This window comes from Corvus cornix, chromosome 21 (assembly GCF_000738735.6).
Source record: "Corvus cornix cornix isolate S_Up_H32 chromosome 21, ASM73873v5, whole genome shotgun sequence".
NCBI lineage: Eukaryota > Metazoa > Chordata > Aves > Passeriformes > Corvidae > Corvus > Corvus cornix.
Window position 1 is genome coordinate 1,334,172 of NC_046350.1, and position 23,980 is coordinate 1,358,151.

A 23,980-nucleotide genomic window follows, 5' to 3' on the forward strand; every position below is an offset into this window, starting at 1 on the left:
ATATTTTAAAGGTTATTTAAACAGAAACTAGACATGAACTGGGAATCAAAAACAACTTTACTGTCTTCAGTGGGAATCAAACTGAAATGATGGACTTCTCCCCTCCACAAACCCAAGGCATAAATGTGTAATGTTTACTAGAAATGTCCTCTTTTATGCAGTCCTGGGAGTTTTCTGTCTTCCATTATCTTTGATATTGACGATATTCTCTGTCACTCAAAATATATAACATTTTCAAGAACTCAGAAGCAACCAGACTCTCTCCATCGTCTCATTAAAAAAACCCCCTTTATTTTAATAAAGCCTTTTCAAGCGGTCCCAAACTTATCCATGAGGGAAAACACACATTTCCTATTGCCAAGAATGCATCCCAAAACATAATAGAGAAACATTATTTTTGCAATAAAGCAGCTTGTATGCAGAGTCTAGACAAGAAGACAAACTCTTCTTTTTTTCAGTCTCCTCAAGTTTGTTTAAAAAGATTTTCTATGTGATAGATTTTACCAGCCTCAGTCAAGCTTGTTTTTCCTTCTGAAGACGTGCTGAGAGCTGCCTCTGGAATTGGAAGGCATTGCTACTTTGTGGAGACTTGGGGGAACAGATAATCCCCTGGCAAAAGGAACTGGCTTTGTTGGCCAATTTCCCCAGTTCTGTGATTTATTTGTGTTCAGGCATCCCCCAGTCCTTGACTCAAGAAACCTCAGAAAACAACCGACAGTCCCCAAAACAACTCAGAAAACCAACGCATGTCCATCATGCCACTAAAAATTATTCCCATTCCAGGAACAAATATGTTTGAGAAACTGATACCAGGAAAGAACTGTTTTCAATAAAGAGTTGTGATGTTCAAGTGCTTCCAGGCCAGAGCAGCTCCTTTGGCTTCCAACAAGGACATACCACATTTCTCACAGGCATCAAAACTGGACAAATTCCCAATCTTGATATAAATGCTTGCAAATCAAATAAAAACATTCATCAGATGTGAAAGAAAAATCAGTGAAAAATGTTACAATAAATTTCTTAGCCAGCCCTGCTGCTTAGGCTGCAAAAGGTTTTGTATCACCTATTTTTTATTAGCCAGAAAGCAGAGAAGAAAAAAATTGCTAAGCAAAAAAAAGGTGAAACACAGAGCTAGACTTTGTGATTTGTTATGCAAAGAGGGAATGCCTTAAATAAAAAAAGAAATCACAAATTACAGCAGGAAGTAGCAGTGTTTTGTTTCTCATTGAGCCCTCTCCCCTGTTCCACCTGTCCCATATAACTTCAGAGATTTACAACACAGTCCCGACCATAAAGCTGTAGCAGAGTGAATGCTGGAGCATTTATGAACATCTCCAAAGCCAAAGGTGAGCAGTTTCACACTTCCTGGGAGTGAAAAGCAGGATTTCAGAGCTCCAACCAAGTGTGGACTCCATGATGGGCCAGCTGAGAGCTGACGAGAGCCTTTGCCACCTCAGCAAGCATGAGGAATGCCAGATTCTAAGCATTTGCCAGATGCATATTAAGAGGTTTGCGATGAATGGCTACCAAATAAATAGCCACAGGGCACTGAGCTTTTCTTGTCTCAGCTTCGCATACACCTGCCAGAACAGCTTCCCAGAGAAGGCAATCATTTAAACTCACTTCTAATTTAATCTGGCCCTCCAGGGACAGGAGATAACTGGTTCTGATCAAGTAATACTAATATATTTGAATTTAGTAACTTCAATCAACATTATAAACATATGGCACGTACAAATTGAAACCATGTTTAGCTTCAGTTCTCCCAACCACTTCAGAACTACATCATGAATGAAGTCAAAAAGGATTTGTCTCGTTCTTGACTTTAGGATCTTGTCTTTTTAGCTATCGTACCACAGTATTTCCACATACAAAATATAATGGAGGAGAACTAGGGTGATGGATTTCAGGCCAAATAATGCTCAATTTCTCCATCAATACTGGGGAAAAGAAAGAACAGGACCCACTCAGTAATCATGGAATTCATTTCTCCCCAGCTATGCTACAAACTTTACCTCTTTACAAAATATAACAGGATCCAAATAATCATAAGTAGAATAGTACAGAACAGCGGAACAGCTTTTGTCAGCTCCAACTACTGACCTAACCTGGCAATGACTACCATCTGTAGCTATTGCTGCCTCAGTGACCACATTCAGTTCTCCATGAAACTGGGAAAGACCTATCTTTCAAATACTCATTAAAATGTCAAATTCCACTAAGGCTGGTATCTCTGCCAAGGGATGTCTCTGCCCAAATCTCCTTTAATGCTTTCTCGAAAGTAATGACAGATGGGAAGATTTGTGCTCTCTTCCATTCCCGCATAATATGTCTGTTGTCACCCTCTAACACAGAACGGAGTATTCTCTTTTAAAACAGATAAATCAAAGCACCCAGAAGAAAGATGGCTTGCATTCAGATATACAAATTAGAAGCTGAATCCAAAATAAAACCCTGTCTCATTTCCAATTAAATACTTCAGTTTAGAGAAGGGATTTGGAGGTCTTTTTGCAGTGTTTTGTAACATGTATTTCAACTGAATCTTGGATCCTTCCAAAATTTGTATAAAGAGGGAATGCATGAACCTACAAGTGGCTCCCCTCTTCCACATCTGCCTAAGACAGGAGAGTTATGGTAAGTGGGAGCAAGAGCAGAATGGACTGAAGTCCTGTGTAACACAATGGAGGTGTTAGCAGGGTGGCTTTTTGGGGCAGAGAAGCAGAGCCTGGCCTGTCCTATTCTCTGTTCCAACTTTGACAAAAACATGTTTCTCATCACAGGAAGCCAGAGAAGAATTTGCCCCTGGGAATGACAGAAGATCCAGCTGGAAGAGGGCTCAGACAGGATTAGAGGCAGAACAAAAAGGTCAGGCTTTCATCTGTGTGCAGTGGCACTTTCTGGTCTGAAGTATAAAAAGCAGTTTTGCTATGGAAGGTTTCTGGAATGTCCATGACAAAAATTGGCTGAAGCCTATGGTCTGCTGTGGAGGTACCCTCAGTGCTTTAATCAAATTGTACTTGCGTATCTCTAGCAATATCTCAGCTCACCAATCCCACACAGTGTCCTCGCCAGCTGACACAACAGACCCACTGGTTTTCTCTGGAGCACAGCACACAGGCAGTCAGTCACCCACAAGACAACTGCTTGTTTGGAGAGCTCTAATTCTGACCTCCTCCTAAAGATCCCCTCTTCCTTCTCTATGAATATTCAGGTTTATGAGACACCTGTATTCATAGTCCACTCCTGCAGTGCTTTGATGCCTTCATCTCCCAAAATCTTTGCACTCTTGTGGGTCTTTTTTGGAGAAAAACTATTAGCCAGCCCCAGTGCAAATCATAGCCAATAACAAAGCGTCAAGCAACAAGTGTAGCAGAGCTGAGGAGGGAGAGAAACTGCATCAACAAGCAATTGGGCTTTCTATTTAAAAGCAAATGTCCGCAAGGCTTTTCTAATGGTTCCTAATCAAGCAGAAATCCTGCAGCCACTTTGGATCAGCAAAAGAAGCCAAGATGGGATAGTGAGTGTCAGTTGGGTTTGCCCTAATGTCCTTTGTAAGAGGTGCAAGATTAGCTTTCTTGTTTGCTTGGACATCAAGAAGCTTTCACAGCTTTTATGCAAGGAGCAGATATATGAGGCATTTAATCCTTTATTTCATCTTATTTCTGCCCATTATCATAATCAGAAATTTTGCAGGAAGATGCAAGAACCCACATGTTAGGCAGTCACAGAGCAGCTGGTCTGGGGAGAAACAACTTATCCTGAAGGATCTAGAACTAAGCCTGCAGACCCTTTGCAGAAGTCTGCACCTTTGCTGAAATGGTTTTAGTTGGGGATCAAACTGCTATAATAAAATTCTGAACTGGTAAAAAGATATAAAAGAGGAGAGGAAGTTGCCATTTCAGCCAGCTGAGACTGGACCAACACTCTGAATGTCTATAAAAGTTTTAAGATTTACTCTAAAATCTACTCTTTACGTAACTGTGAATGTTTTGATTACCCATAGATTTTCCTCTCAAAATCCTATTAATAAACTGGCCTCCATAACACTGGAGTTAGATCACATTGCCTGTAAAAACAACCATCTTGTGTCAATTTTAGATAGACTCTCACCATTACTTAATATCCTTTCACTTGCCCACTATGAATAAACAGAGGAGTGGGTTTTTACTTACATATTCTGCAGATTTCATTCCATCCCACCCTCAGATATCCCACCTCTAAAAGAACAGCACTGGATTTTACAACACTAATAGTGTGAGACCCCAGTGTCCAGAGAGAAAAGGATTAGATGCTTAACTGACTAATTTGCTAAAGTATTGTCTAAATTAAGAAATACTGCAAGCATAGAGTTACCCCCTACAACTTCTGGGGAATATATTAGTACGACTTGTAGCAGCCAGGGCTACCTTCTAGGGAGTTACCGTCCTTGAACTTCTATAAACTCACCCATTTTGAGCAGCCTTTTCACATTCTGCATCTCTAATGCTCTCATGTTATTAACTGCCAGAACTAGTCACCAAGAGGGCTCCAATCCAATAGGCAATAATTGCTGGAAATTCTCCTCATTTCCTAGCCTTCTCCTACACCCCTTCAAGACAGAACTGAGGGAAGTCTCTTCTGCTCAACATTTCCTGGCTGAAACCTGTTCCAATATCACCCTGTAAACACCTGATATGAACAGATGAACTGGGAGGGGCCAGCAAGCTCTTCATAGTTTCAGGGGGGTGGAAGTAAACAGAAAAATAGTATATAAGATGCTTTGAGACAGACTTCTAAAGTGCATAGACTCTGACAGGAGGGGTCTGAAAAAAAGCCACTTCTTCAGGCTCCACCTTCAGAGACTCACTTCATTGGAAGCAAGGAAGGTACAAGGCTGCTGCAGGAAATTTCATACCTACCCCAGCTGCATTCAGACTACTGCAGTCAGCCGGAAGGTTTCTGTTGCTGTAAGCAAAAATGCCAGCAAGACCCACAGTTCAGCTGGCATGGCTCTGCATTGTCACCGTGTCTGTGGCAATCTACCCAGCACTGCTGCAGAAGCCTCCCAAGAGGAGAATGATCAATGGGAATGCACAGTTGAAGATGCCAGGCTGCTGTGAGGAGATCAAGGAGCTCAAGCTGCAGGTAGCCAACCTCAGCAGAATGCTGCAGGAGCTGAGCAAGAAGCAGGAAGGGGACTGGGCGAATGTGGTGATGCAGGTGATGGAGCTGGAAGGGAGCACCAAGCAGATGGAGTCCCGCCTCATCGACGCTGAGAGCAAATACTCCGAAATGAACAACCAGATAGACATCATGCAACTCCAGGCAGCTCAGACGGTCACACAAACATCAGTTGGTAAGGAGGGAGTCACCAAGCTCCCAGATACACCTCTCAATGCACAACTAATGACTAGTTCCTAGTGCTAGCATGTTCCGCTAATGTGGTTAACAAGTATGCATACTGAACACTGCTGCTTAAGCAGTGATCCTGAGAAAACTAGTTTGAATTCGTTCATCTGTATTTTTATATCTATGTCTGTTCTCAGGGAGTGCAGAAACTGAACAGGTACTGCATTTCTACATTTCATATTCAGTCCAGCATTTCATTTTCTGAGCACTACAGTACCAATCCTAAAAGAATGAGAGCTGTCTTTGTAAGGGAATGGCTCTGGCAGTAATAACCTCTGAGTTCACAGTGCTGACAGAAGACTAGAAATTGTTAAAACAATTAGAAATGCTCTCCAGGAATTACTAAAGATTTGTAATTGTATCTTTACAACTGTCTCTGAACCAGAGTAAAAAAGAGTGATCCATTATTTTTGAATGATAATTCTTAAAAATTCAAGGCTATATATGATGCAAGATACAAACTGTAGTATAAACCTAGCCAGACCAGTTAAATTCTTCAAAATTCTCTTCCCTGAGGGAAAATTTCACTGCACATAGTGATTGCACAGGCCTGTACTAAATGTGGAATGCAGGTGCATTTTTAGATCAACTACCTGGAAAGGCACTTCTACAAGAAAGCATCCTCTTTGTTGACTTTTCTCTTCAAATGAAATTCACTGAAAAGAGCTTAAATCTCAGTCTCAATTGGGTTTGCCAAAAAACTTCATTTGGATTTTTTTTTACCATTAAGGAAAAACTTCTAAATCTATATACTTAATTCTTCCTCTAAAATAGTTCCACCTGGTTAGTTTTGACACATCCTTATTTACAGTAGGCCTTAAAAAAAAAAAGTCTCGCCATTAACAAGTCTCTTTGAAGCTGTAGAAAAAACAGTAACACACAGCAGAAACTGGCCCAGAAGGTATTTAAGACAGATGTGTCTCACCTCATCTGGTAAGAGACATTTTTGAAAACTGTCAGACAGGATAAAGCCTTGCTTCAGCTCATTTATCCTCCTCAGAATAGCTGTGCATTTTACCATCTTCAAGTCAGTTCCTGCACCAGGAGGAAAAGAGGCTTTCACAGACTGACTGCAGCTAAAAGGCACCTTCTCTGTCACAGACACCAGTGCAGAAAGAGCTGAACAAATATCCCTCATCCACAAACTTGGCCAACATGTTCACACACTCAAAACAGACACCTGGCAGCAGGCCTGGCCATCCCATTAGATAAGTCTTTATTACTGAGAGAAAGGGTCAGCAAATATACCTTCCAGCACAGACACACAGTGGCAATGTGAAGAGAAAGCAGAGATGTCTTTTTGCATAGCAGAGGTTAAAAAAAAAAAATTAAAATAAATAAATTAATAAAAATCACAAAATCCCAGTGTTACAACACCTTTTGCCAATGCATACTCAAAACGAAGCCATTTCAGGAAAACATTTGACTTGTGGAAAGCCTTCTTCATTACTCCTTGTATTACAAACTAAACTTTGCAGAAACCACCTTCACAGAAGAGGAGTTCTTTCTGCTCAGATTCTCACTTTCTGGTTCTGATTCAAGTAGATGCTGTTTATGACTGCTCATCACTTTACCAGAGGAACTACAGAATTTCTGGTGTTTACAAGCTACCTCCTGATGAATTTTTGGGAATTCCAGAGCTGGAGGTAAGGATGTTTAGTACACAATGTATATGTTTTTAAAAATAGAATCAAGAAATACTTCTCTACAGAGATGAAAAGAGCACACACTAAGTTTTGCTACCTTGCACTTGCCATCAGCATCTTTACGTAAGCAAACTTCAAGGAAGGAGAAAGTGTACACTTAAGAGGGAAAATAGAAAAAGGGTTTATCTAATAATTTTTTGCCATGGATTTTAAACAAAATAGAAATTTCTTCAGGTTGTGAAATCTGGAACAATGTCTTGTGTTAAGGGAACTGAACCTTTGTAAGTCTACTGACAAGTAACCACTGCCTTGTTTTTCTATTCAAGGTGTTCTGTGACATGGAGACAGATGGAGGTGGCTGGACTATCATCCAAAGACGTAAAGTTGGTTTGACATCGTTCAATAGGGACTGGAAACAATACAGGGAAGGATTTGGCAATATTAGGGGAGATTTTTGGCTGGGAAATGAAAATATCTACAGACTTTCAAGACGCCCCACTGTTCTAAGAGTAGAGTTGGAGGTAATTAATAAGCTCTTAATTTCAGCAGCAAAAGGCTTTTTGTACAAAGTGATTCCCCAGTACCAGATACCATCTCCTATTTCTGTAGGAGGCCCAAAGGATTTGCAGGCTTTAATTACAGGAGGAGGAAGTAGGAGCAATCTAGGGATACATTCAAACACAAGACAGAAGTATGTTCTCTCCTGTGCAGCGGCACAACTTTCTGTCTGCACATAGACTGTGTCTTCAGAACGCGTGTGGTTCTAGGAAATCCTGCAAAAGCCACTGCAAACGGAGATCAAACTGCTGACCATCTCAGATTTAAAAATTCAAAAAGAGATGTCCCATAAAGTTTTCAAGCCTCTGAGTATTTTCATTGTGCAGCACTTCCTTCCAGCCTGGGTACAAGAATTTGCATTGCTTTACCCTCAGTTTCTTCAGTCTGCTAAAGGCTTGGGTTTGACTTAGACTAGTTTATAGCTGGCACAATAGCTTTGAGGGATGGGATATGTATAAACTGAAAGGCTTTATATCTAAAAGTCACTGTTTCAGAGAGGAAAAAACATTACTTGAGGCAGCATGCTGACACAAGGATTTTGAATGCAAGAGCTGCACATCAGGTTTCTGACATATTGTACAATACCAGTGCAGGTAAGACTTGAAGTTTCATGCTTTGCAAAGGAAAGTTCCTTTGCCTTAAAAGAGCAGTTTCTGCAGTCCAAGATAGTAAAAATATATATATATAACCATGGATGTTGGAGTCTTTTCATAACCATTCTAATCGGACTGATTTCTTCTCCCCTGTTCTGTGCAGGACTGGGAAGGTAACACACGCTATGCCCAATACCGGCAATTCACCCTTAGCAATGAAATAAATAGCTACCGGCTGTTTGTGGGGAATTACACCGGGAACACAGGGCGGGATTCCCTGCGGTACCACAACAACACAGCCTTCAGCACGAAGGACAAGGACAATGACAAGTGTGTGGATGACTGTGCCCAGTTCCGTAAAGGTAAAACACACAAACCCCTTCCTGTCCCAAGAGAGCTGCTTGGGTCAGTTTTAGAGAACCCAACACTCCCTCCTTCTGTGCAACTAGTAACATCTGAATGGTAAATCAAGGGAGAGGTGACCAATTCTGGAAAACACACTTATGTGGAAATCTGGCAGTTAAAGCTCATTTACAAAGAGCCAGACTGTGTATTACAGACATCGGTACTCTTAAATAACTTTGTGTGCTCTCACCTACACACAGTTACCCAGCCCGTAATAGTATCTGCCAGACTATCTCACATGCTGATGCAATACAGTGATACAGGAAGTTATTCCTTAATATCTATCAGGTTCTTATTTTTTCGTACGTTTTCAAGTTGTAATATTAGGCACCTGTAATTCTTCTCCTATACTCACCTCCACATTCAGCTTGATTTGTGATCTTTATTCCTACCTTATTACAAGACTCTAATGAGGTTACTCTCGTCATTTAATTTAGTATTTTTATTTGAGTTCAGGAACTTTTTAAACACCTTAAGATGCTCTAGTGAATTACCCAGATTCATTTCCTATGCTAATTCACTGAATCAGAGTCAGAAACATGTCAAGGAAATATTCTCAGAGGAATGAGCAACTAAATGAAAAGCTATTGGACTAATTTGACTATAGAACTGTAACGCCTTTAAGTTTCTAAATATCTATGTTAAGTTTTGAATTTACCTGCAATCCCAACTATTAGAGTCCTAAACTCCAGGGATTAAATGCTGCATTCTGCTCACTGTCTGCCAGAAAAAGTAGTAATCATTAATACAAATGACTCACCAGGAATCTATTAATTTGTTTCCCGACAAGGTGGATATTGGTACAACTGCTGCACAGATTCCAATCTCAACGGGGTTTACTACCGCAAAGGAGAACACACCAAGAACATGGATGGCATCACCTGGTATGGATGGCACGGATCAACCTATTCACTCAAGAGAGTGGAGATGAAGATCCGGCCAGAGGATTTCAAACCATAGAAGGAATTACCCTTTGATTGTACAGCTACATGATGTCATCGTGCAAAAGGTGGGCAATGAACAGCCAAATAGTTTTTCATTTCATCCAATACATGCAACAGCTATGTACTGGGGATGTACACAAATGCTGCGACACCAGGCACAGCCCCCAGTATTATCAGGGCTCAGGCTTATTTCCTCCTCTTCGGGCTCTTTCCAAAGGGAAAAATATTGTGTTAGAATAGGTTAGAACTGAACGCACTTATAGCACCTTCAGAAAACCTACGGGTGTGTTTTCACTAACAGTGTGACTACTGGGTTGCCTTAGTATTATTAACCAGATAGGCAGGGACTGAAAAGCAAAAGCCTCTTGGCTGCCTTTCCTTCAGTGTCTGGAGCAAGCAGTGCTGAGCAACTCCTTTCAGAAAGTACTCAAACCACAAAAGTTATAGACTCATTTCAAGCCAGAGGAATCAGTCAGAAGTGTCCCTGATGCACCTTTCTTTAGTGTATAGTAAGTGGCTTACTTTCCCACAGATGAAAGGAACAAAGCTCAAAAGTGTTGCATTAATTAGCATTGTCCAGATTCTCCCCTGAAGGTTTACTGCCACCTCCTGCTGCTGCCTCAAATAATCCCCACTGAAGGCTGCCCTAACAGATAGTAACACTGGAGGAGGATTTGTCCCATGTGCCCTCTGATGTTTATTTCTATTCACACAAATCACCTAAATGCTGATAAACGAGAAAAGCAACTTTCTGGGCTGTCCCCAAATTATGTTCAGGTTAGAACACAAACATGCTATATGTCAGTAAGGCTGAGAGTGAACAGCAGGTTAGCCAAAAAAGTCCAGACCCAGCCAAAGGACCCAACTCCAACACTTAAAATGACTGTATTCATGAGCAGAACACTAGTACACACCAGAGAATCCCTAAGCACCAACAGTTATTTCAATGTAAGGGGATGTTCACTAGCACAGCAGACTGAAAAGTATCAAAATCTGTTTTGAAAGCTACCCCAGTAGGAAGTTACCTAGAGATGGGCTGTCAAAAATAGTACACTTCTCCCTTGCATAACACAATGTTAAAGATAACAGTTAAAAAAAAAATGAGACTCCTCCTATAGCCCTACCATTGTTTGAATATGTTGGAAGAGATCGTTATCATTAATATATCTATTTTTATTCACCTTGAAGAGAGTTTGAACCTAGATTACATTGTTCAGTCTTGTGTGAAATGGAAGATAAAGGTGTCTTGGGAATTTACGTGTGTTCAACTATTCATACTGCAAATTTCAACTGTGTGGACCTATGATTGGAACTATTTTAACTATGGTCTATAAAATAGATTTTTAAAGGTTTCTAAAACTTTTTCATTTCTAATAAATTGTTTCATTTTTAAGTGTGCTTTATGTCAATTTTTTGCTCCTTGCTTTTTGATACACAAAGAAACAACTGCATGAGCAACTGAGACCAAGAAAAAAAATACACTGAATTCTGTATTTTCCTCAATGACATGAGGCAGAACAAAGGGTGAAAAAATAAAAGAGGAGAAAAAAAATTGGAAAACACAATTCCAAGGGAGTAGGAGGGTTGCAAGATTCACTGCATAAAGACAAAGTTAAGTTTTTGCTCAACCAAGATCAATTTCTTCATCTTCAATAGCTAAGCTAACATTTCTGTGATATGGAACAGAGATCCACATTTTAAAATATGTAGTTAAGCACCAAATCCTGTTCAGGTATTTCAGGCTAACATCTGTGTTGCTGACAAAGCTCAGAAACAACACATACTTTATCATATCTTCTATTTCACATATAAGCAATGAGACCTATCTAAGCTAAATCAGCAGAATGTGATGAGAAATTTTAATTAAGAACTTCAACTTTTCTGACTTATTTATAATGCAGGTGTAGAAATCTGTCTCATTTAACCTGCAGCCATTTCATGAAATTCCATAGTGAACTTGAAGGGTGAGAAGGGGAAATCAGAACTTTTTCCTGCACTTCTTCCTGCAAAACTTCCCTGGGCTTCTATCATAGTTCTAACCACACAGTAGAAGGACAGAACTCAGCAGTTAAAAGTGCACATTTGCAGGTAGTTTAACTACATCTTGTGACAGAGACTAAAATCCTAAGAATTGCCTGGATTAATCCTAGTGGTATCTTAAATTGTAGCTACTGCAAGAGCAGAAATCTCACCAGTTGTGGTCCTACCTGATGAGAGACTCTAGAATAGCTGGGGTGGGACCTTTTTGAAATTCCAGCTCTTTGTAGTGAAGAGCCTTGGCATATGCTCGACATTTGGCAGCTCTTTCCCCCAGAAGGACAATGCCATTGTCATCTCTCAAAGGCAGTGGGCCCTGGGAAGAAGCACACACATCAAAAGCAGGATAAGTATTACAAACTAGTCATGAACTTGTCACACCCCTTCCACAGAGTAGCCACCAAGCCAGCACTAGGAGGAGCTGCCTAACAGCATCTCTACCTTGTCACTGTGCTCCATGAATTCCGCCAAGTTCAGTAGAGTCTGAGTGACTTCTGCAATATCCTGAGAAGTCAGGGCCAACTCAATGCTTCGGATCAGCTCATCCTGCTGGTCTTCGTTCAGTTCAGACCAGCATGAAACAAAAGCAGCATTGAAGAGGTCTCTGGGGAGGAACACAAAAGACAGTGAGAGGTGGGGACTCATGAGGAAAAAGTCTGACAATGGGCTCACCTTCTTATTCAGAGAACGAGAGCTACAAAATACACCTACGTGCCTACCTGCAATAAATAGTGATTAGTTCTTATAAAGCTGAAACCTTCATTTAAAAAATAAAGAATAGGCTGGTATACTACAATAATAGAAATATTGTACTATCACATGCTATCAAAGTTTCTCCAAACATGCTGGTTGCAAAAAAGCATTGCAGCTTATTCCACTCAAAGGCATTTTTATTCCCCACAGTAAATACTCAAAACTATTTCATACTCTGCTGTTTTTCCAGCTTCACTTATTTGCCTTATCTTATTTCTAGACTAATATGCAGAATTCAAATGAAAGATTTTGTGCACATCATGGAGCAGCCAACTAGGAAGGGTGGAAATGAAATCAAGATGTTGGCTCTTTCATTTATCCCAAAGCAGGAACTATCTCTATTTATGAAACCTAAGAGCTTCTAAATAACTTTATTTTTTCCTTATAGTATCTGGCTTGCATCTGTCATTTCAAGTGAGATAAAAATCCAGAAATACTGTACCGAGCCATGGGATTATAGGCCTGAGCCAGGGCCCAACATGAGCGCAGCGATGGTGAGGAAGAATCTTTCAGCAGCTCCAAACTCAGTCTTCTTAACCATTCCAACCAGTCATCTTTGGAAACTCTTCTTGCTGCTCCCCAGGCCTGCAGTACAAAGGAAGACAATTCACCTACCAAACAAAGCACTATCCAAGAGCAGAAGAAATCCATCAGCAGGCAGCATTACTTCTTTACAGCTCTAAACCACATGCTGAGAATCCATTTTCAATTTTCTGAAATCCATCACCTTTACCAGATAATCTGCAGTACTTAAGTCTCATGTCTAAGAAATCTTCCCTAAATGTACTCCTGTCATGACATGGCAAGTATTTAACATGAACAATCCTTTCTCTACAAAAATACATGTAGAGCTGAAGCCACAGTGAAACATCAGCTTAAAAATACTTAATGCATTTAGAATTACACTTTTAAGTCCAGCATTTTCAAACCAATCCATCCCATTACTGAGTGCTGCATGCACGTACTGTTCAAACCTAGCCAGTGCTCAGCTATTAAGTTCTGCCTTCAAGAAAATATAAAACTAAGACAGAAGAGGAGCAAAAGCAAAAATACGAAAAAAGGCAGAGGCTCTGAAATAGATGTCTCTAATAGGGAGAGATTATTCACTGTGATCTAGAAAGTCTTGTTCATACTTAACAAGTGTAAAGATTACTACAAAGCTATTAACAGTCTAATAGTTCAAAGTCTCCTATCTTTAAAATTGCTCAGCACCTTTTAATTTTAAAGTCTTTGACCTCACTACTTTGACCTCAGTTTTGTACAGAATAGAAAAGCAACATAAAAGCAATATAAATAAATGCAGTTCACATTGCACCAGGCAAACTCCTTCAGTGTGACACATTAGCTCCTCCCTTCAGTAGAAAATTCATGCTGTGAAGGCTCCAGTCTTACCTTCTGCAGGTTGATGGTGCTCACGTGTAATTTCTTCATGGGACCTGTTTCCACAGGACCACTGGCCAAAGTTTCTCCCTGGCTGCTTCTCAACATTCGATGCTGATAAATCAGGGGATCCTCCTCTTCATCAGCAAGAGTGTAACCCTACAATAATTGATTTACAGTGAAGATCACACCTGCACATACAGAAGCAATTCTCTACAAGCCAAACAGATGATAAAGTCAGAGCACTTGCAGCAATATCTTACAGCAAAATCTGTGAAGCAAATAACTGTGTTTCATTATAATGATTACACCTTATAAGCCAGAGAACTCTAAAACAATATCCCTTTGCTACTCAAGGTAACTGTTAAGAACTCTTAGCTGCTAGTATAAAAAGCCAAAATAATGTACATTAAAACAAGCACTCCTGCCTATTTGACTTGCTGGTTGCTTGTTCCACACAAATTGTAAACCAGTTACTAAATTTTTAAAATGTAAGACATTCTACAGAAAATACTGAGATAACAAGGTCTCCTCAAGTCCTGAAACCATGGAAAAAATAGGATAAATCCACATTTAAGAACTACCAAGAAGAAGAATAGTAATGACACTGGCTACAAGTCTAAGTTCTTCCCTAGAACTTGCCACTATTTTTCTATAGGAAATATTTAATACCAGTAGACAAAAATTTTCCCAACGCAATCTCAAAGTCTCCTTAAAAAGCTGCACTTCAAACAGAAATAGAGCAACAACCATTCCTCATTTTATGAGTAACTCCAAGTGAAGGTTCTAGCTACATGTTTCAACATGACAACATCCCAAAAGTGCAAGCAACTGTATACTTGTCAACTTACCTTTACAATTCTGCAGATGAGAACATCATAGCGTTGATGGTTAATTCTGTGTCGCACCAGGACTTTGTTCACCATTGGGATAAAAATTTGGTACTGTATAAGGGAATGCATCATAAACTTGTTACTCAGCAGCACCAAGAGCAGTAAAATTCCATCACATTGTTTCATTAATAAGAAACCAATTCTGACAGTTTGATTTCAGTAACTCCCAATTCCAGAAACAATGAAGAGAAGAAAAACCAGCTCTCTTGAAAATCCAGTACATTACAAAACTTCAACTTTAAAGCCTTGATCTTTGGGACAGTCACGCATTCTGTGAGTTTTCAAGCCAAAGAGCAATATTACCTTCTTTCCCAGCTGAAACACCAGAGAGGAGAGGGTGTCCATTGCAGTTGTTCGTAGCTCAGGGCTCTGATCTAGTGTTCGTACGATGGGATGAATAATCCGTGATGCATAATCCGTGAAATCCAGGGATTCTGTCAAGCGGTCCACTGTTTCTAGAGCAGCTCTAAAGTCAGAGAAAAAAGAGGGAAGAACTTATCTCTCAGAGTGTTAAGAAAGAAGAAATAAGACTGAAAAATACTTGAGTGCTCAGTCCTTCTAAGATTAATAAGAAAAACAAGCCACCAGAACTCTGTTAATGCAGCCAGTACTTGCAGGACAGTTTGCAAGTGACTAAAATACTGGCAGGTGAGAATCAGAAAATTTAAAAAAATTTTTAAAACCTCAAAGAAAGAAACAAACAAAAAAACTCCCAAAAAGCTAGTAACAGTGCTGTGATGTCCAAACAAAAATAACCTTCCACAATGATTTAACACAGAAAAGCTGAGGAAGGGGCTAAGTGGTATTTCATTGTAAACATTCATCCACTGCAGAAGTTGGATATCACAGGTAAAACTGCAAAGAGAGAGACTGCAAAGCCACCAGCACTTACTTGCGAGCCACCACAGGGACATCTGGGGCATCAAACAGCTTTACAATGGGAGGTAGTAACAAATGAAGGTAGTCATCCAGATTAGCTCCGAAGAGCTGGATTGCATTAAGTAGCTGGAGAGAAAAATCATAGAAGAGGAAAATGTCAAGGGGTTTGAATGGATCTTAAAGATCATCTAGTCACAACCTCCCCTGCCATGGGCAGGGGCACCTAGTCACTAGACCAGGTTGCTCAAGGCCATTACCAGCCTGACTCTGAACACTGCCAAGGTTGGGGCATCCACAACTTCCACACGCAACCTGTTTCAGTGTCTCACCATCCTCACAGTAAAGAATTTCTTCCTAATAGCTAACCTAAATTTCTCCTCTTTAAATTTGTACCTGTTACTCCTTTTCCTGTCACTACAGGTCCTGACAAAGAGTATCTCTCTGGCTGCCCTGCAGGTCCTTTCATATACTGGGTCTCCACACAACCTTTTCTTCTCCATGCTGAAGAGCCCCAACTTTCTCAGCCTGTCTTCATGGGGGAGGTGCTCCAGTCCTCTTATCAACTTTGTGGCCACCTCTGCTCCAACAGTTTCATGTCCTTCTTACATTGAGGTCACTAGAACTGTACATAGTGCTCCAGGTGGGGTCTCACAAGAGCAGAGTAGAAAGGGGAGAATCACATTCTTCAACCAAAATGACCCAGTGTGACTCTAAGTCATGGATGAGATCCATTTTAAACAAGTCAATATTCAGTGAAAAGTTGCTTCAACCCTGCACTTTAAACAACTGTCTGCATCATTTCACACCAAGCCACTGCTGAACTGCACCCGTCCCATTTGATTGTGCAACACACAAGCAAGGAGCCCTGCTGAGCATGGCACGCTGGGAACACACCTGCCTGGGCAGTGCCCAAAGCAAGGCAGTTGCTGCAGCCCCACTCACCTTCACAGAAACAATGCGACCCTGACTGTTGTCATGCATGAAGACTCGTAACATGTGAGGAATGAGCTGAGGCAAGTAAAGTTTGAATTCGCCGCCTAGAGCTACCACAATCTGCTCAATAAGTAGGATAATTGTGCTCTGTATGGAGTTGTTCATAACCCAGAAGTCCTACAGAAGAAAGAAAAAAAAGGGGAAAAAAAAATCCAGCTCAGTTCTTCAGCTGAGCTGTACCAATTACAAGAAAAAAGCTGTAGGAGACAGTCTGTAGATAAATTCAAGATTGCAGGGAAGGACTATACTTTCTGTTTGTAAAACACTCTGCACTTCCATGTATATTTATAGTTGTTGAAAACAACCTCTGGACAACTTATTTTTACTAATCCTTCTACGAGTTTGCAAACATTTAGTAAAAATTATGTGAAATTACACCTACTTATGAACTCCAGACATCTCTTGCTAAAACTATGTTTCTGAAAGTAGTAAGTGCACAAAATCCAAGTGCTGAAAAGAACTCAGTCACTACCAGAACCTGAAACTACACTTACTTCACTTACTACCAATAATGTATATTGTGACTTCAAAATAAATGGTATTTCAAAATACAGTTATTACTTCAAATATATGCAATTCTGTACTTCATATGAACTTATGAAGTAACTGTTACTTTTGATAATGTATTTGATAAACATTGTCCACCTTTCTGTGGCAGTAAAGTACTGGCTTAAAGATAGTACTCACTCTCATTAGGGTGACAATTTCATCCATATAGGGCCGAATATGACTTCTGACAAAGGACACCAACATTCCTAGCTGCTGGAACAGGAACTGGAAGGAAAAAATGTGTAATAATCAGTGTAGCTTATCCAAATACCAAAGCCACTGGGTAAAGAGTTTCACAGCATTTGCAAGTTCATTTACCAAACAATAGCATGCATAGCTCCTATGTACTTAAAATCTGGGGCTAAATTTTTGGCAGCTTCATCTCAGGAGTTTGGGTTGGTGGGGTTTTGTGGGTTTTTATGGGTTTTGGTTAATTTTTGTTGCTGTTTTTTAAGAGGGGAGTGGGGAAGAAAAGTGATTTTGGGTTTATTATTATATTATTCCCCCCAGCTTGCATCAAAAAATTTGTGAGCTCAAAGCCTCAGTCAGTCAAGCACACAAAGAGGGGTTTATGAAGTGCCAGCAAATCTATAGTGTCAGAACAGACTTGCAAGCACAGACACCGCAATTACAGAGCATTGTAATTTAGATTTGAAGGATGCTTCCAAAAGTTTAGCCCCTAGTCTTTTCCCCCTGCCTAAAAACCAAACTGACACACAGTTTAAGATACTCTTTCTGTACTCTTTACCATCCCCACCTATTGGTGAAAAGTTACTGGGGAATGCAGTTAGGTCCTTGCCAGAAACACCACATTTTTTTAAAATGATGGTTGATTGCACCATCCATTGTTCACCACCAAGAATTTTGACTTAGACAATTTTATTTGGATACATTATGACAGTTTTGCAATTCCTTTTATCACAATACAATCTTAAACATTCAGTTGTGACAATGTTTACTCTTTAAATTAGTATGAAATCACATGGGCTAAATCACTTTGATGTAGATAGTCTATCTTCTCTAGAAAAATAGGAAAATATAAGTTATCATCCATTAAATTTCATTTCTTCATGCAGTTTTTGAAGACTACAGTCACAAAATACAACATGGAGCTCATAAAAAGAGATAACACTTTCATGAGAACTAAATAAGAAATAATCTCAGCTTCTTTAGTTAGAGCAGTACACATACATTTACCAATTATGAACTCTGAGCTCCCATACTGTGCCTATTTTTTGGTGTAGCGAGAGGATGCTTACATACAGGACAAGGACCTTCCTCTTTTAGGCTTTATATCATGCATACCCACCTCAGCTCTTCTCCCCAGTACACTTTCACCATCTTCTTTTACCTGAAAATTTTTAAACAGAGTGTGCACAACTGCATAGCTTTCAAGCAACTTAGATCAGACAGATCTAGAACCTCAGCCAACCCAGACGTGAGATGTTTTCCTTCCAATCTGAGTAGTAGTTCAGGCTGGGAGAAAACAGCAGTTCTACAGCAGAGTTGGGATTCTGCTAAGGGAGCACCCATCCCACCTATAAAACACAGCAGCAGTAACGAGTACAAACTGCCCTTCACAACTCAGAGCGTTCGGCTGCCTGAAGAAAAGCCTTGGCAAACAGCAGGCATCTCTGGTTCGGTGAACCTTAAGCCCATCATCATCTTCACGCAATTCTCATTTCCTTCTATAACTGTAACTTAAGTGGGAAGGAAGAGAAAGCACTGCTTTGGAATCAGCACCCACGCTGCTCTAAATGTTAGCAGACTGTATCAAATTGAGCTTTCCTTCTCAGAGATGAGCCAAAGTACACGGTTGCACCAGAAATGTGAAGAATCTACCCTTATTATTTAATAATACTGTTTGCCACACAGTATTAACACAGAGATCACTGAAAGCTCTGGAAGCTGCACAGGTGTTTTCCTGAACAAGAAACATCATCAAGAACAGCTTGATGAAAACACAGAATCAAATACTGGCCTTCCAAGGATTATGCTCAAAGCAGCTGTTTCAATAAAAAGCAGAAAAATTGTTTGCATTGGACATTCCAGTAAATGCTCACAGGAGGGAAAAAGCAAAGCTGAACCTCACTTCTGCAGCATGCTTGGCATCACCACATAGCACAGCAATGCCCAAAGCCAGTCACAAGTCTCTTCAAGGAAATGGATTCTTAATTTCAGACAGTGGAATAGGAAGAAGGAGTGGTCCCTAGCACACTCACCTCTCGGATGGCACCATCACAAACCCGTATTACATTAAGGAACGTTGGCATGACCTGGGGCAGGAACTGCACACACTTCAGTCCAAGGGATTTGAAAATAAAGGTGATGGCCTGAACTACCATAGTGTGGTGTTGCGACAAGGATTGGTCTCGGAAAATTCTCATCAGTGCCACCATAGAGACTGCTGGATAGAACTCATCCAGAGGGAGGTTCCCCATGTTCACCAACATCTCACTGGTGCTGTAGTCCGCTAGGAGAAAGAAGGCAGTGTCATAAGCTAGGTATTAAATTGTCTTGAATATGGGTTCAGGAACATCTGAGTTTAAGTTGAAAACATATACACTAATGAGTTTTTAAGAAGGGGAGACAAACTGGTAACAAAACAGTCAAGATCTCTTTGTAGATCATAAAGCTATCAATCTGACAGAAATTGAGATGCTTACAAGAATCCTGGCTGGATTTGGACTCTGAGAGGCTGACGGCTGAAGCATCTCGAGATTGATCAATCATGCCAATGTTCACTTTGTGTTTATAAGGGTCCAAAGCACCCAGCAGCCCTAACACACGAATAGCCTGAAAAGACATAAAGAACATTCACCAGAACTTCATCACTAGGGCCAAAGACAACACTCAAATCCCCATATTTGAAAAGACCCTGATGATTTAAGAGGGAAAATCTGGAACTAAAGTGACTGCCTGGAAATAACAGTGCTTTCCATCCAGCTGCTGGAGGCCGTTTCACTGGCTTGCACATGCACTCTCTTAATTCTGCTTATTGTATTTTGCTCAGCCACAACAATGATCTCTCCCTCCCTGCCTCAAATCTATGCAGGCACGTTTATTCGGCAGCACTCTCTTCCCAAAAAGGTTTTCTAAGTGGCTGTATTATAGTTTCATGTTCATACCTCTCTGCGGGTGCCCTGGTTTTGCTCAGTCTTCAGGAAGTTCAGAAGCACCTCCAGCAAAGTTGGGTACTTCCTATATGGTTCTACCACATAACCGGTGCTAGCCACAAGCTGCCCCAGTGTCCAAAGAGCCACCTACAAAGATAAAGCCCAGAGAAGATTAGTTTTGACCAGGGAATTTATTATGCCTTCTGGTACATCAGTCATTCAACTTCCGTAACGTTTCTTTGAGCATTTTAAGGTCACACTGCAATGTGTTTCCATGTTTGGAAAGCCCTTAAAAGAACATTTTTCAATAAGCAATAGTAAAGAAAGTAATAATCAACAATATCTTAGGCTGTCACAATTGCTCTCACTCAGGGGTACAATTCAAATAAGGATTCAATTCAGTAGGCCCAAGCCTTCCAATAAAAACAGCTTTTTCCTCCTTCTTGTTCTTCCTCTTAACAGCTCTGTATTATGTCACAACAGGCACTGCAATCCCTCACCTGTGTGCCCTAAGTGTAACTCTGCAGGAGAGACTTGAGTGATTTAAAGGCTTATTTTAGCAGCTATGATGGGATGTGTGGATATTTTGTTACAGCTCTGGTCACAGCAGCTGTCAAGTTTAGTACAGTTGTAAACACCTACTTGTCTTTTAGCCAGCAGGGAGGAGTCCTGTAGCATGTCCATAATTATAATGAAGAGCTCATCCACCCACTTCCTCATTTCCAGCCCACTGACCTATTGAAAGACAAAAATTCATCCTTCATCTGGCATTGCCAAAACCTTAACAAGCACGGTGAAGATGTACCTGTGGTATATCCCTACCTGTGCAAGCTCCCCTATGGTAGCCAGGACATTGTTAATCACGCCTGGATTGGGATCTGGATCAGGATCTTTCAGTTTCACAATCAGTGCCTGGTGGGTGACAGTGGGACAAATTAGAATGTGTTTAAAGAGTACTCAAAATTACCTTTTGTTTACACCTGAAATTGACCCCACAATGCACCTAGTGAGAATTTCAACAGTAAAAGAAACTTGGTGTCACAAACTTTATGCAAATCTGGAATTAAATTGGGCTAAACTGTCACCTACACGCATTAGTGCAGTAACATCTACACCGATTTGTTTTTTTTCCTGCTATGATGAAGCAAAAGAACTGCAGCTCCTGAGGGTCATGTAACCACTTGCTGTGTCATCTCATTCCAAAGTCACCAGGAAATGTAGAGATCCTACCTTAAGGATAGGTTCCATATACGGACGGATGAGGCGTGGAGCATTAGAAACCAGGTGACCCAACATCCTGGCACTTTGCTCTTTAATCCTGCCAACACCGCTGTGTTCCAGCTCTGTTAGAATCTGCATAGGAGACAATGGAAGCAAGCAAACTGGGAAAATAAAGGCAGGTAAAAATTCTTTGCTTTTCCTTCTGTCACAACCTAGCACTTGTAAAGGCTGTTTTACATTTCACTCTGTTATCATTTATTCTAAATTAAGCTAAAATTATTAGCAGAAAAGGGATGGCTCCAAAAGAGGTACCATGCATTCACCTAAAAGCACTGCAGAACATTCTTCCTCAACAGAGATGGAAAGCACTCTGCCGCAATGACTAGGGGTGAAATAACAACTACTATCCTTCCTTTCCCTTCCAAAACAACCATAGAGCTTCAGTTCAAACATCTATCATGTGGAAGATTTGCTGAAACCCACTATCCTGGGCAGTAACTATTTTCCAAAAGAGATTGATTCCCCCACTCTCCATGCACTTACAGCTAGATAGCACAGTTCTTTAACATCGCCTTAGTCTCAGTATCAACTACTCTGTTTTCCCTGCAGGCATCCCTCCTCCTTACCTGGATTAACATCTTTCGAAGGAAAGGCATGACAAAGGCAGGGTTCATGCTGCTCAGGCGCCCCACAGTGCAGATGGCCAGTTCTCGGATTTCAAACACTTGATCATTTAGGGCCACAAAAAGAGCTTGCAAGTTTTCAGCCTGGGCAAGGTGAGCATCAAACCGCTCATCCAGAGAAGCCAACACGCAGAAACGTATATCAGGGTCTGCAAGAACACATTTATTTCTCTTTAAACATCTGTTCCTCTTTTTGCCTTTGTTCACAAAACAGCCTCAAAAATTCTTCACATGAGCTTCCCCAGAGCAAGACACTCTATCAGTGTTTCACACAGAAAAAACAGGACGGGTCAGCCCAGAAATCTCTGTGCTGCTCAACATGCCCCAATAACCAAATCACTACAGTGCCAACATCCTGCACCTGCAAGTGTCACTTTTGGATGCTATGTGGCAACCTGAGATGAGTTCAACTAAAAGAATAAAAAAAATCAAGTACCAAGATTCAACAAGAAGGACCTATTCCTTCCTAAAATTGAAGGCCATGACTCAGAACAGCAGCAAAAGGGGTCTCAGGGTTCTACTTAGTTCAAAGGATTACCAAGGGCACAGCTGGAGCATTTTTCACTAGCATTGTACTAATATCTCGAAAATCAAGATGTGGAAAAAGAAATTGGGAGACTTTTTTTTTTTCTAATTTACCGAGAGTGACAGCTTAGTTTAGTGGCAAATACGTTCCAATTCTATTACAAATTCTATTCTTAATATCATCACCTGCTCACACGATAGAATTAACGTGGTAGGAGAACCCTTTTCTCTGAATCCCACACTAACCTGGGTCAGTTATTCCAACTACAAGCAGTTTGCTGAGGACATCAGCCACGACCTGCACTGCTGTCTGACTGACCACATGGGCATGGCCACTGATCAAGTGGATGGAGGGTGTGAGCAAGCGAGAGCAAGTGCGGGCCGCTTCCATCCGGATCTCCTTGTGTTCGCTGTTCAGGAAGTGATCTGCGCAATGCCGAACAAACTGAGTCAGGGAGTGGCCTGAAAAGAAGATGATGATGGGGCATTAAACACAGGTTTACACCTCAATTACCAGTTTTACCAGGAGTTTAAAGAACGTGCTCCCAGAATTTTCCTGCTACTTGTACTCTACTCCAAAGCACCAGTGTTTATATCCCATATGCCCTTGCCCCCTGCTTCCTTATTTCATTTTACCTTCAAACTCAAAGCTACCAAGTGTACGAAGGGCAAGGGTGATGCTCCCCACATCACTGGCCTCTGGGATGTTGGTGAGGCTGGGGGAGGCCAGCTGGTGGGCAAGGCCCTTTGGCATGCCTGGATGTCGCAGAGGCTTGTGCATCAGAACAAGAGAGAGCATTTTCAGCAGCCCATCCTGGATATCCTTCTTCAGCTGCGGGATCTGACGGCTCAAGTCGTACAGCACAGCTGTTAGAGCAGGGCTGAGAGCGAGAAGCAAGCAAAAGTCATTAGAAAAGAAACAATGATGTGCATATTTCACCTTTTTGTTTATTTATGCCTTTGCCAATTGGAATATAATTGTGGGCATTCGCATGTGACAGCAACACCTGCCAGCAGAGCATAGGGTCCTTGTGTGAACTGAGGCAAGAGATGACCTTCTTGTATAAACTTGGTGAGCGAAGTCCGAGGACTGCTGCACACATCACTACATTAGCCAGTGTTGCTATAATACTGTTACAAATTCAAATTACTTCTTACACTTACGCTTTTTAAACATAAAAGCAAATAATTCACTTGCAGGTGACAATATTAATGTAATTTAAACAGCCTTGTGCTGCCTGAAAATTTTTTCCACACCTTTCCATACTAACAACTTCATTAATTCCTCCAATAAGAACTGTCAGCTCCAAAGGTGAAAGAAGCCGGGAGCAAATATTCAGCACTTCAGCTCTCCTTCCCTGCCAGTTTGATATGGCACAAATCTGCTGGCTGTCAGATGCTTTCAAAAATTTTGCAG

At 40.8% G+C, this 23,980-nt stretch overlaps 2 protein-coding genes across 4 annotated transcripts in view; one reads left to right on the forward strand and one right to left on the reverse strand.

The window, feature by feature from the left end:
- Positions 1–23,980, reverse strand: part of MTOR (mechanistic target of rapamycin kinase) — a 64,585-nt gene that overhangs the window by 33,181 nt on the left and 7,424 nt on the right. The window contains exons 11-29 of one of the 2 annotated variants that reach the window (XM_019289722.3): positions 23,200–23,444; positions 22,810–23,025; positions 21,982–22,187; positions 21,365–21,487; positions 20,957–21,046; positions 20,777–20,869; positions 20,147–20,281; positions 19,685–19,814; positions 19,241–19,491; positions 18,328–18,369; positions 17,157–17,243; positions 16,419–16,586; positions 15,490–15,602; positions 14,901–15,063; positions 14,556–14,648; positions 13,717–13,863; positions 12,767–12,909; positions 12,013–12,175; positions 11,742–11,887 (exon numbers count right to left, since the gene is read on the reverse strand). In XM_019289722.3, coding sequence (XP_019145267.1) covers positions 11,742–11,887; positions 12,013–12,175; positions 12,767–12,909; positions 13,717–13,863; positions 14,556–14,648; positions 14,901–15,063; positions 15,490–15,602; positions 16,419–16,586; positions 17,157–17,243; positions 18,328–18,369; positions 19,241–19,491; positions 19,685–19,814; positions 20,147–20,281; positions 20,777–20,869; positions 20,957–21,046; positions 21,365–21,487; positions 21,982–22,187; positions 22,810–23,025; positions 23,200–23,444 — 2,754 coding nt within the window. The remainder of the gene's footprint in view (positions 1–11,741; positions 11,888–12,012; positions 12,176–12,766; positions 12,910–13,716; positions 13,864–14,555; positions 14,649–14,900; positions 15,064–15,489; positions 15,603–16,418; positions 16,587–17,156; positions 17,244–18,327; positions 18,370–19,240; positions 19,492–19,684; positions 19,815–20,146; positions 20,282–20,776; positions 20,870–20,956; positions 21,047–21,364; positions 21,488–21,981; positions 22,188–22,809; positions 23,026–23,199; positions 23,445–23,980) is intronic. The other variant, XM_010405753.3, reaches the window with a different exon arrangement.
- On the forward strand, positions 4,451–10,920 carry ANGPTL7 (angiopoietin like 7). 2 transcript variants are annotated; one of them, XM_010405752.2, is made up of 5 exons: positions 4,451–5,335; positions 6,931–7,034; positions 7,361–7,555; positions 8,349–8,547; positions 9,381–10,920. In XM_010405752.2, exons 1-5 carry the CDS (start codon positions 4,957–4,959, stop codon positions 9,548–9,550), a joined length of 1,047 nt encoding a protein of 348 aa, XP_010404054.1. In that variant the 5' UTR covers positions 4,451–4,956; the 3' UTR covers positions 9,551–10,920. The 2 variants fall into 2 exon arrangements, with proteins under 2 accessions (XP_010404054.1, XP_019145270.1); XM_019289725.1 differs by having other exon boundaries at positions 6,934–7,034.

Bases quoted from the DNA above. Each gene is read 5' to 3' on its own strand.
- ANGPTL7 (XM_010405752.2), top strand. From the start codon at position 4,957: ATGCCAGCAAGACCCACAGTTCAGCTGGCATGGCTCTGCATTGTCACC. The intron at 5,336-6,930 runs GTAAGGAGGGAG...TTCTGATTCAAG, and splicing joins GGTCACACAAACATCAGTTG to TAGATGCTGTTTATGACTGC. The intron at 7,035-7,360 runs GTAAGGATGTTT...TTTCTATTCAAG, and splicing joins TGGGAATTCCAGAGCTGGAG to GTGTTCTGTGACATGGAGAC.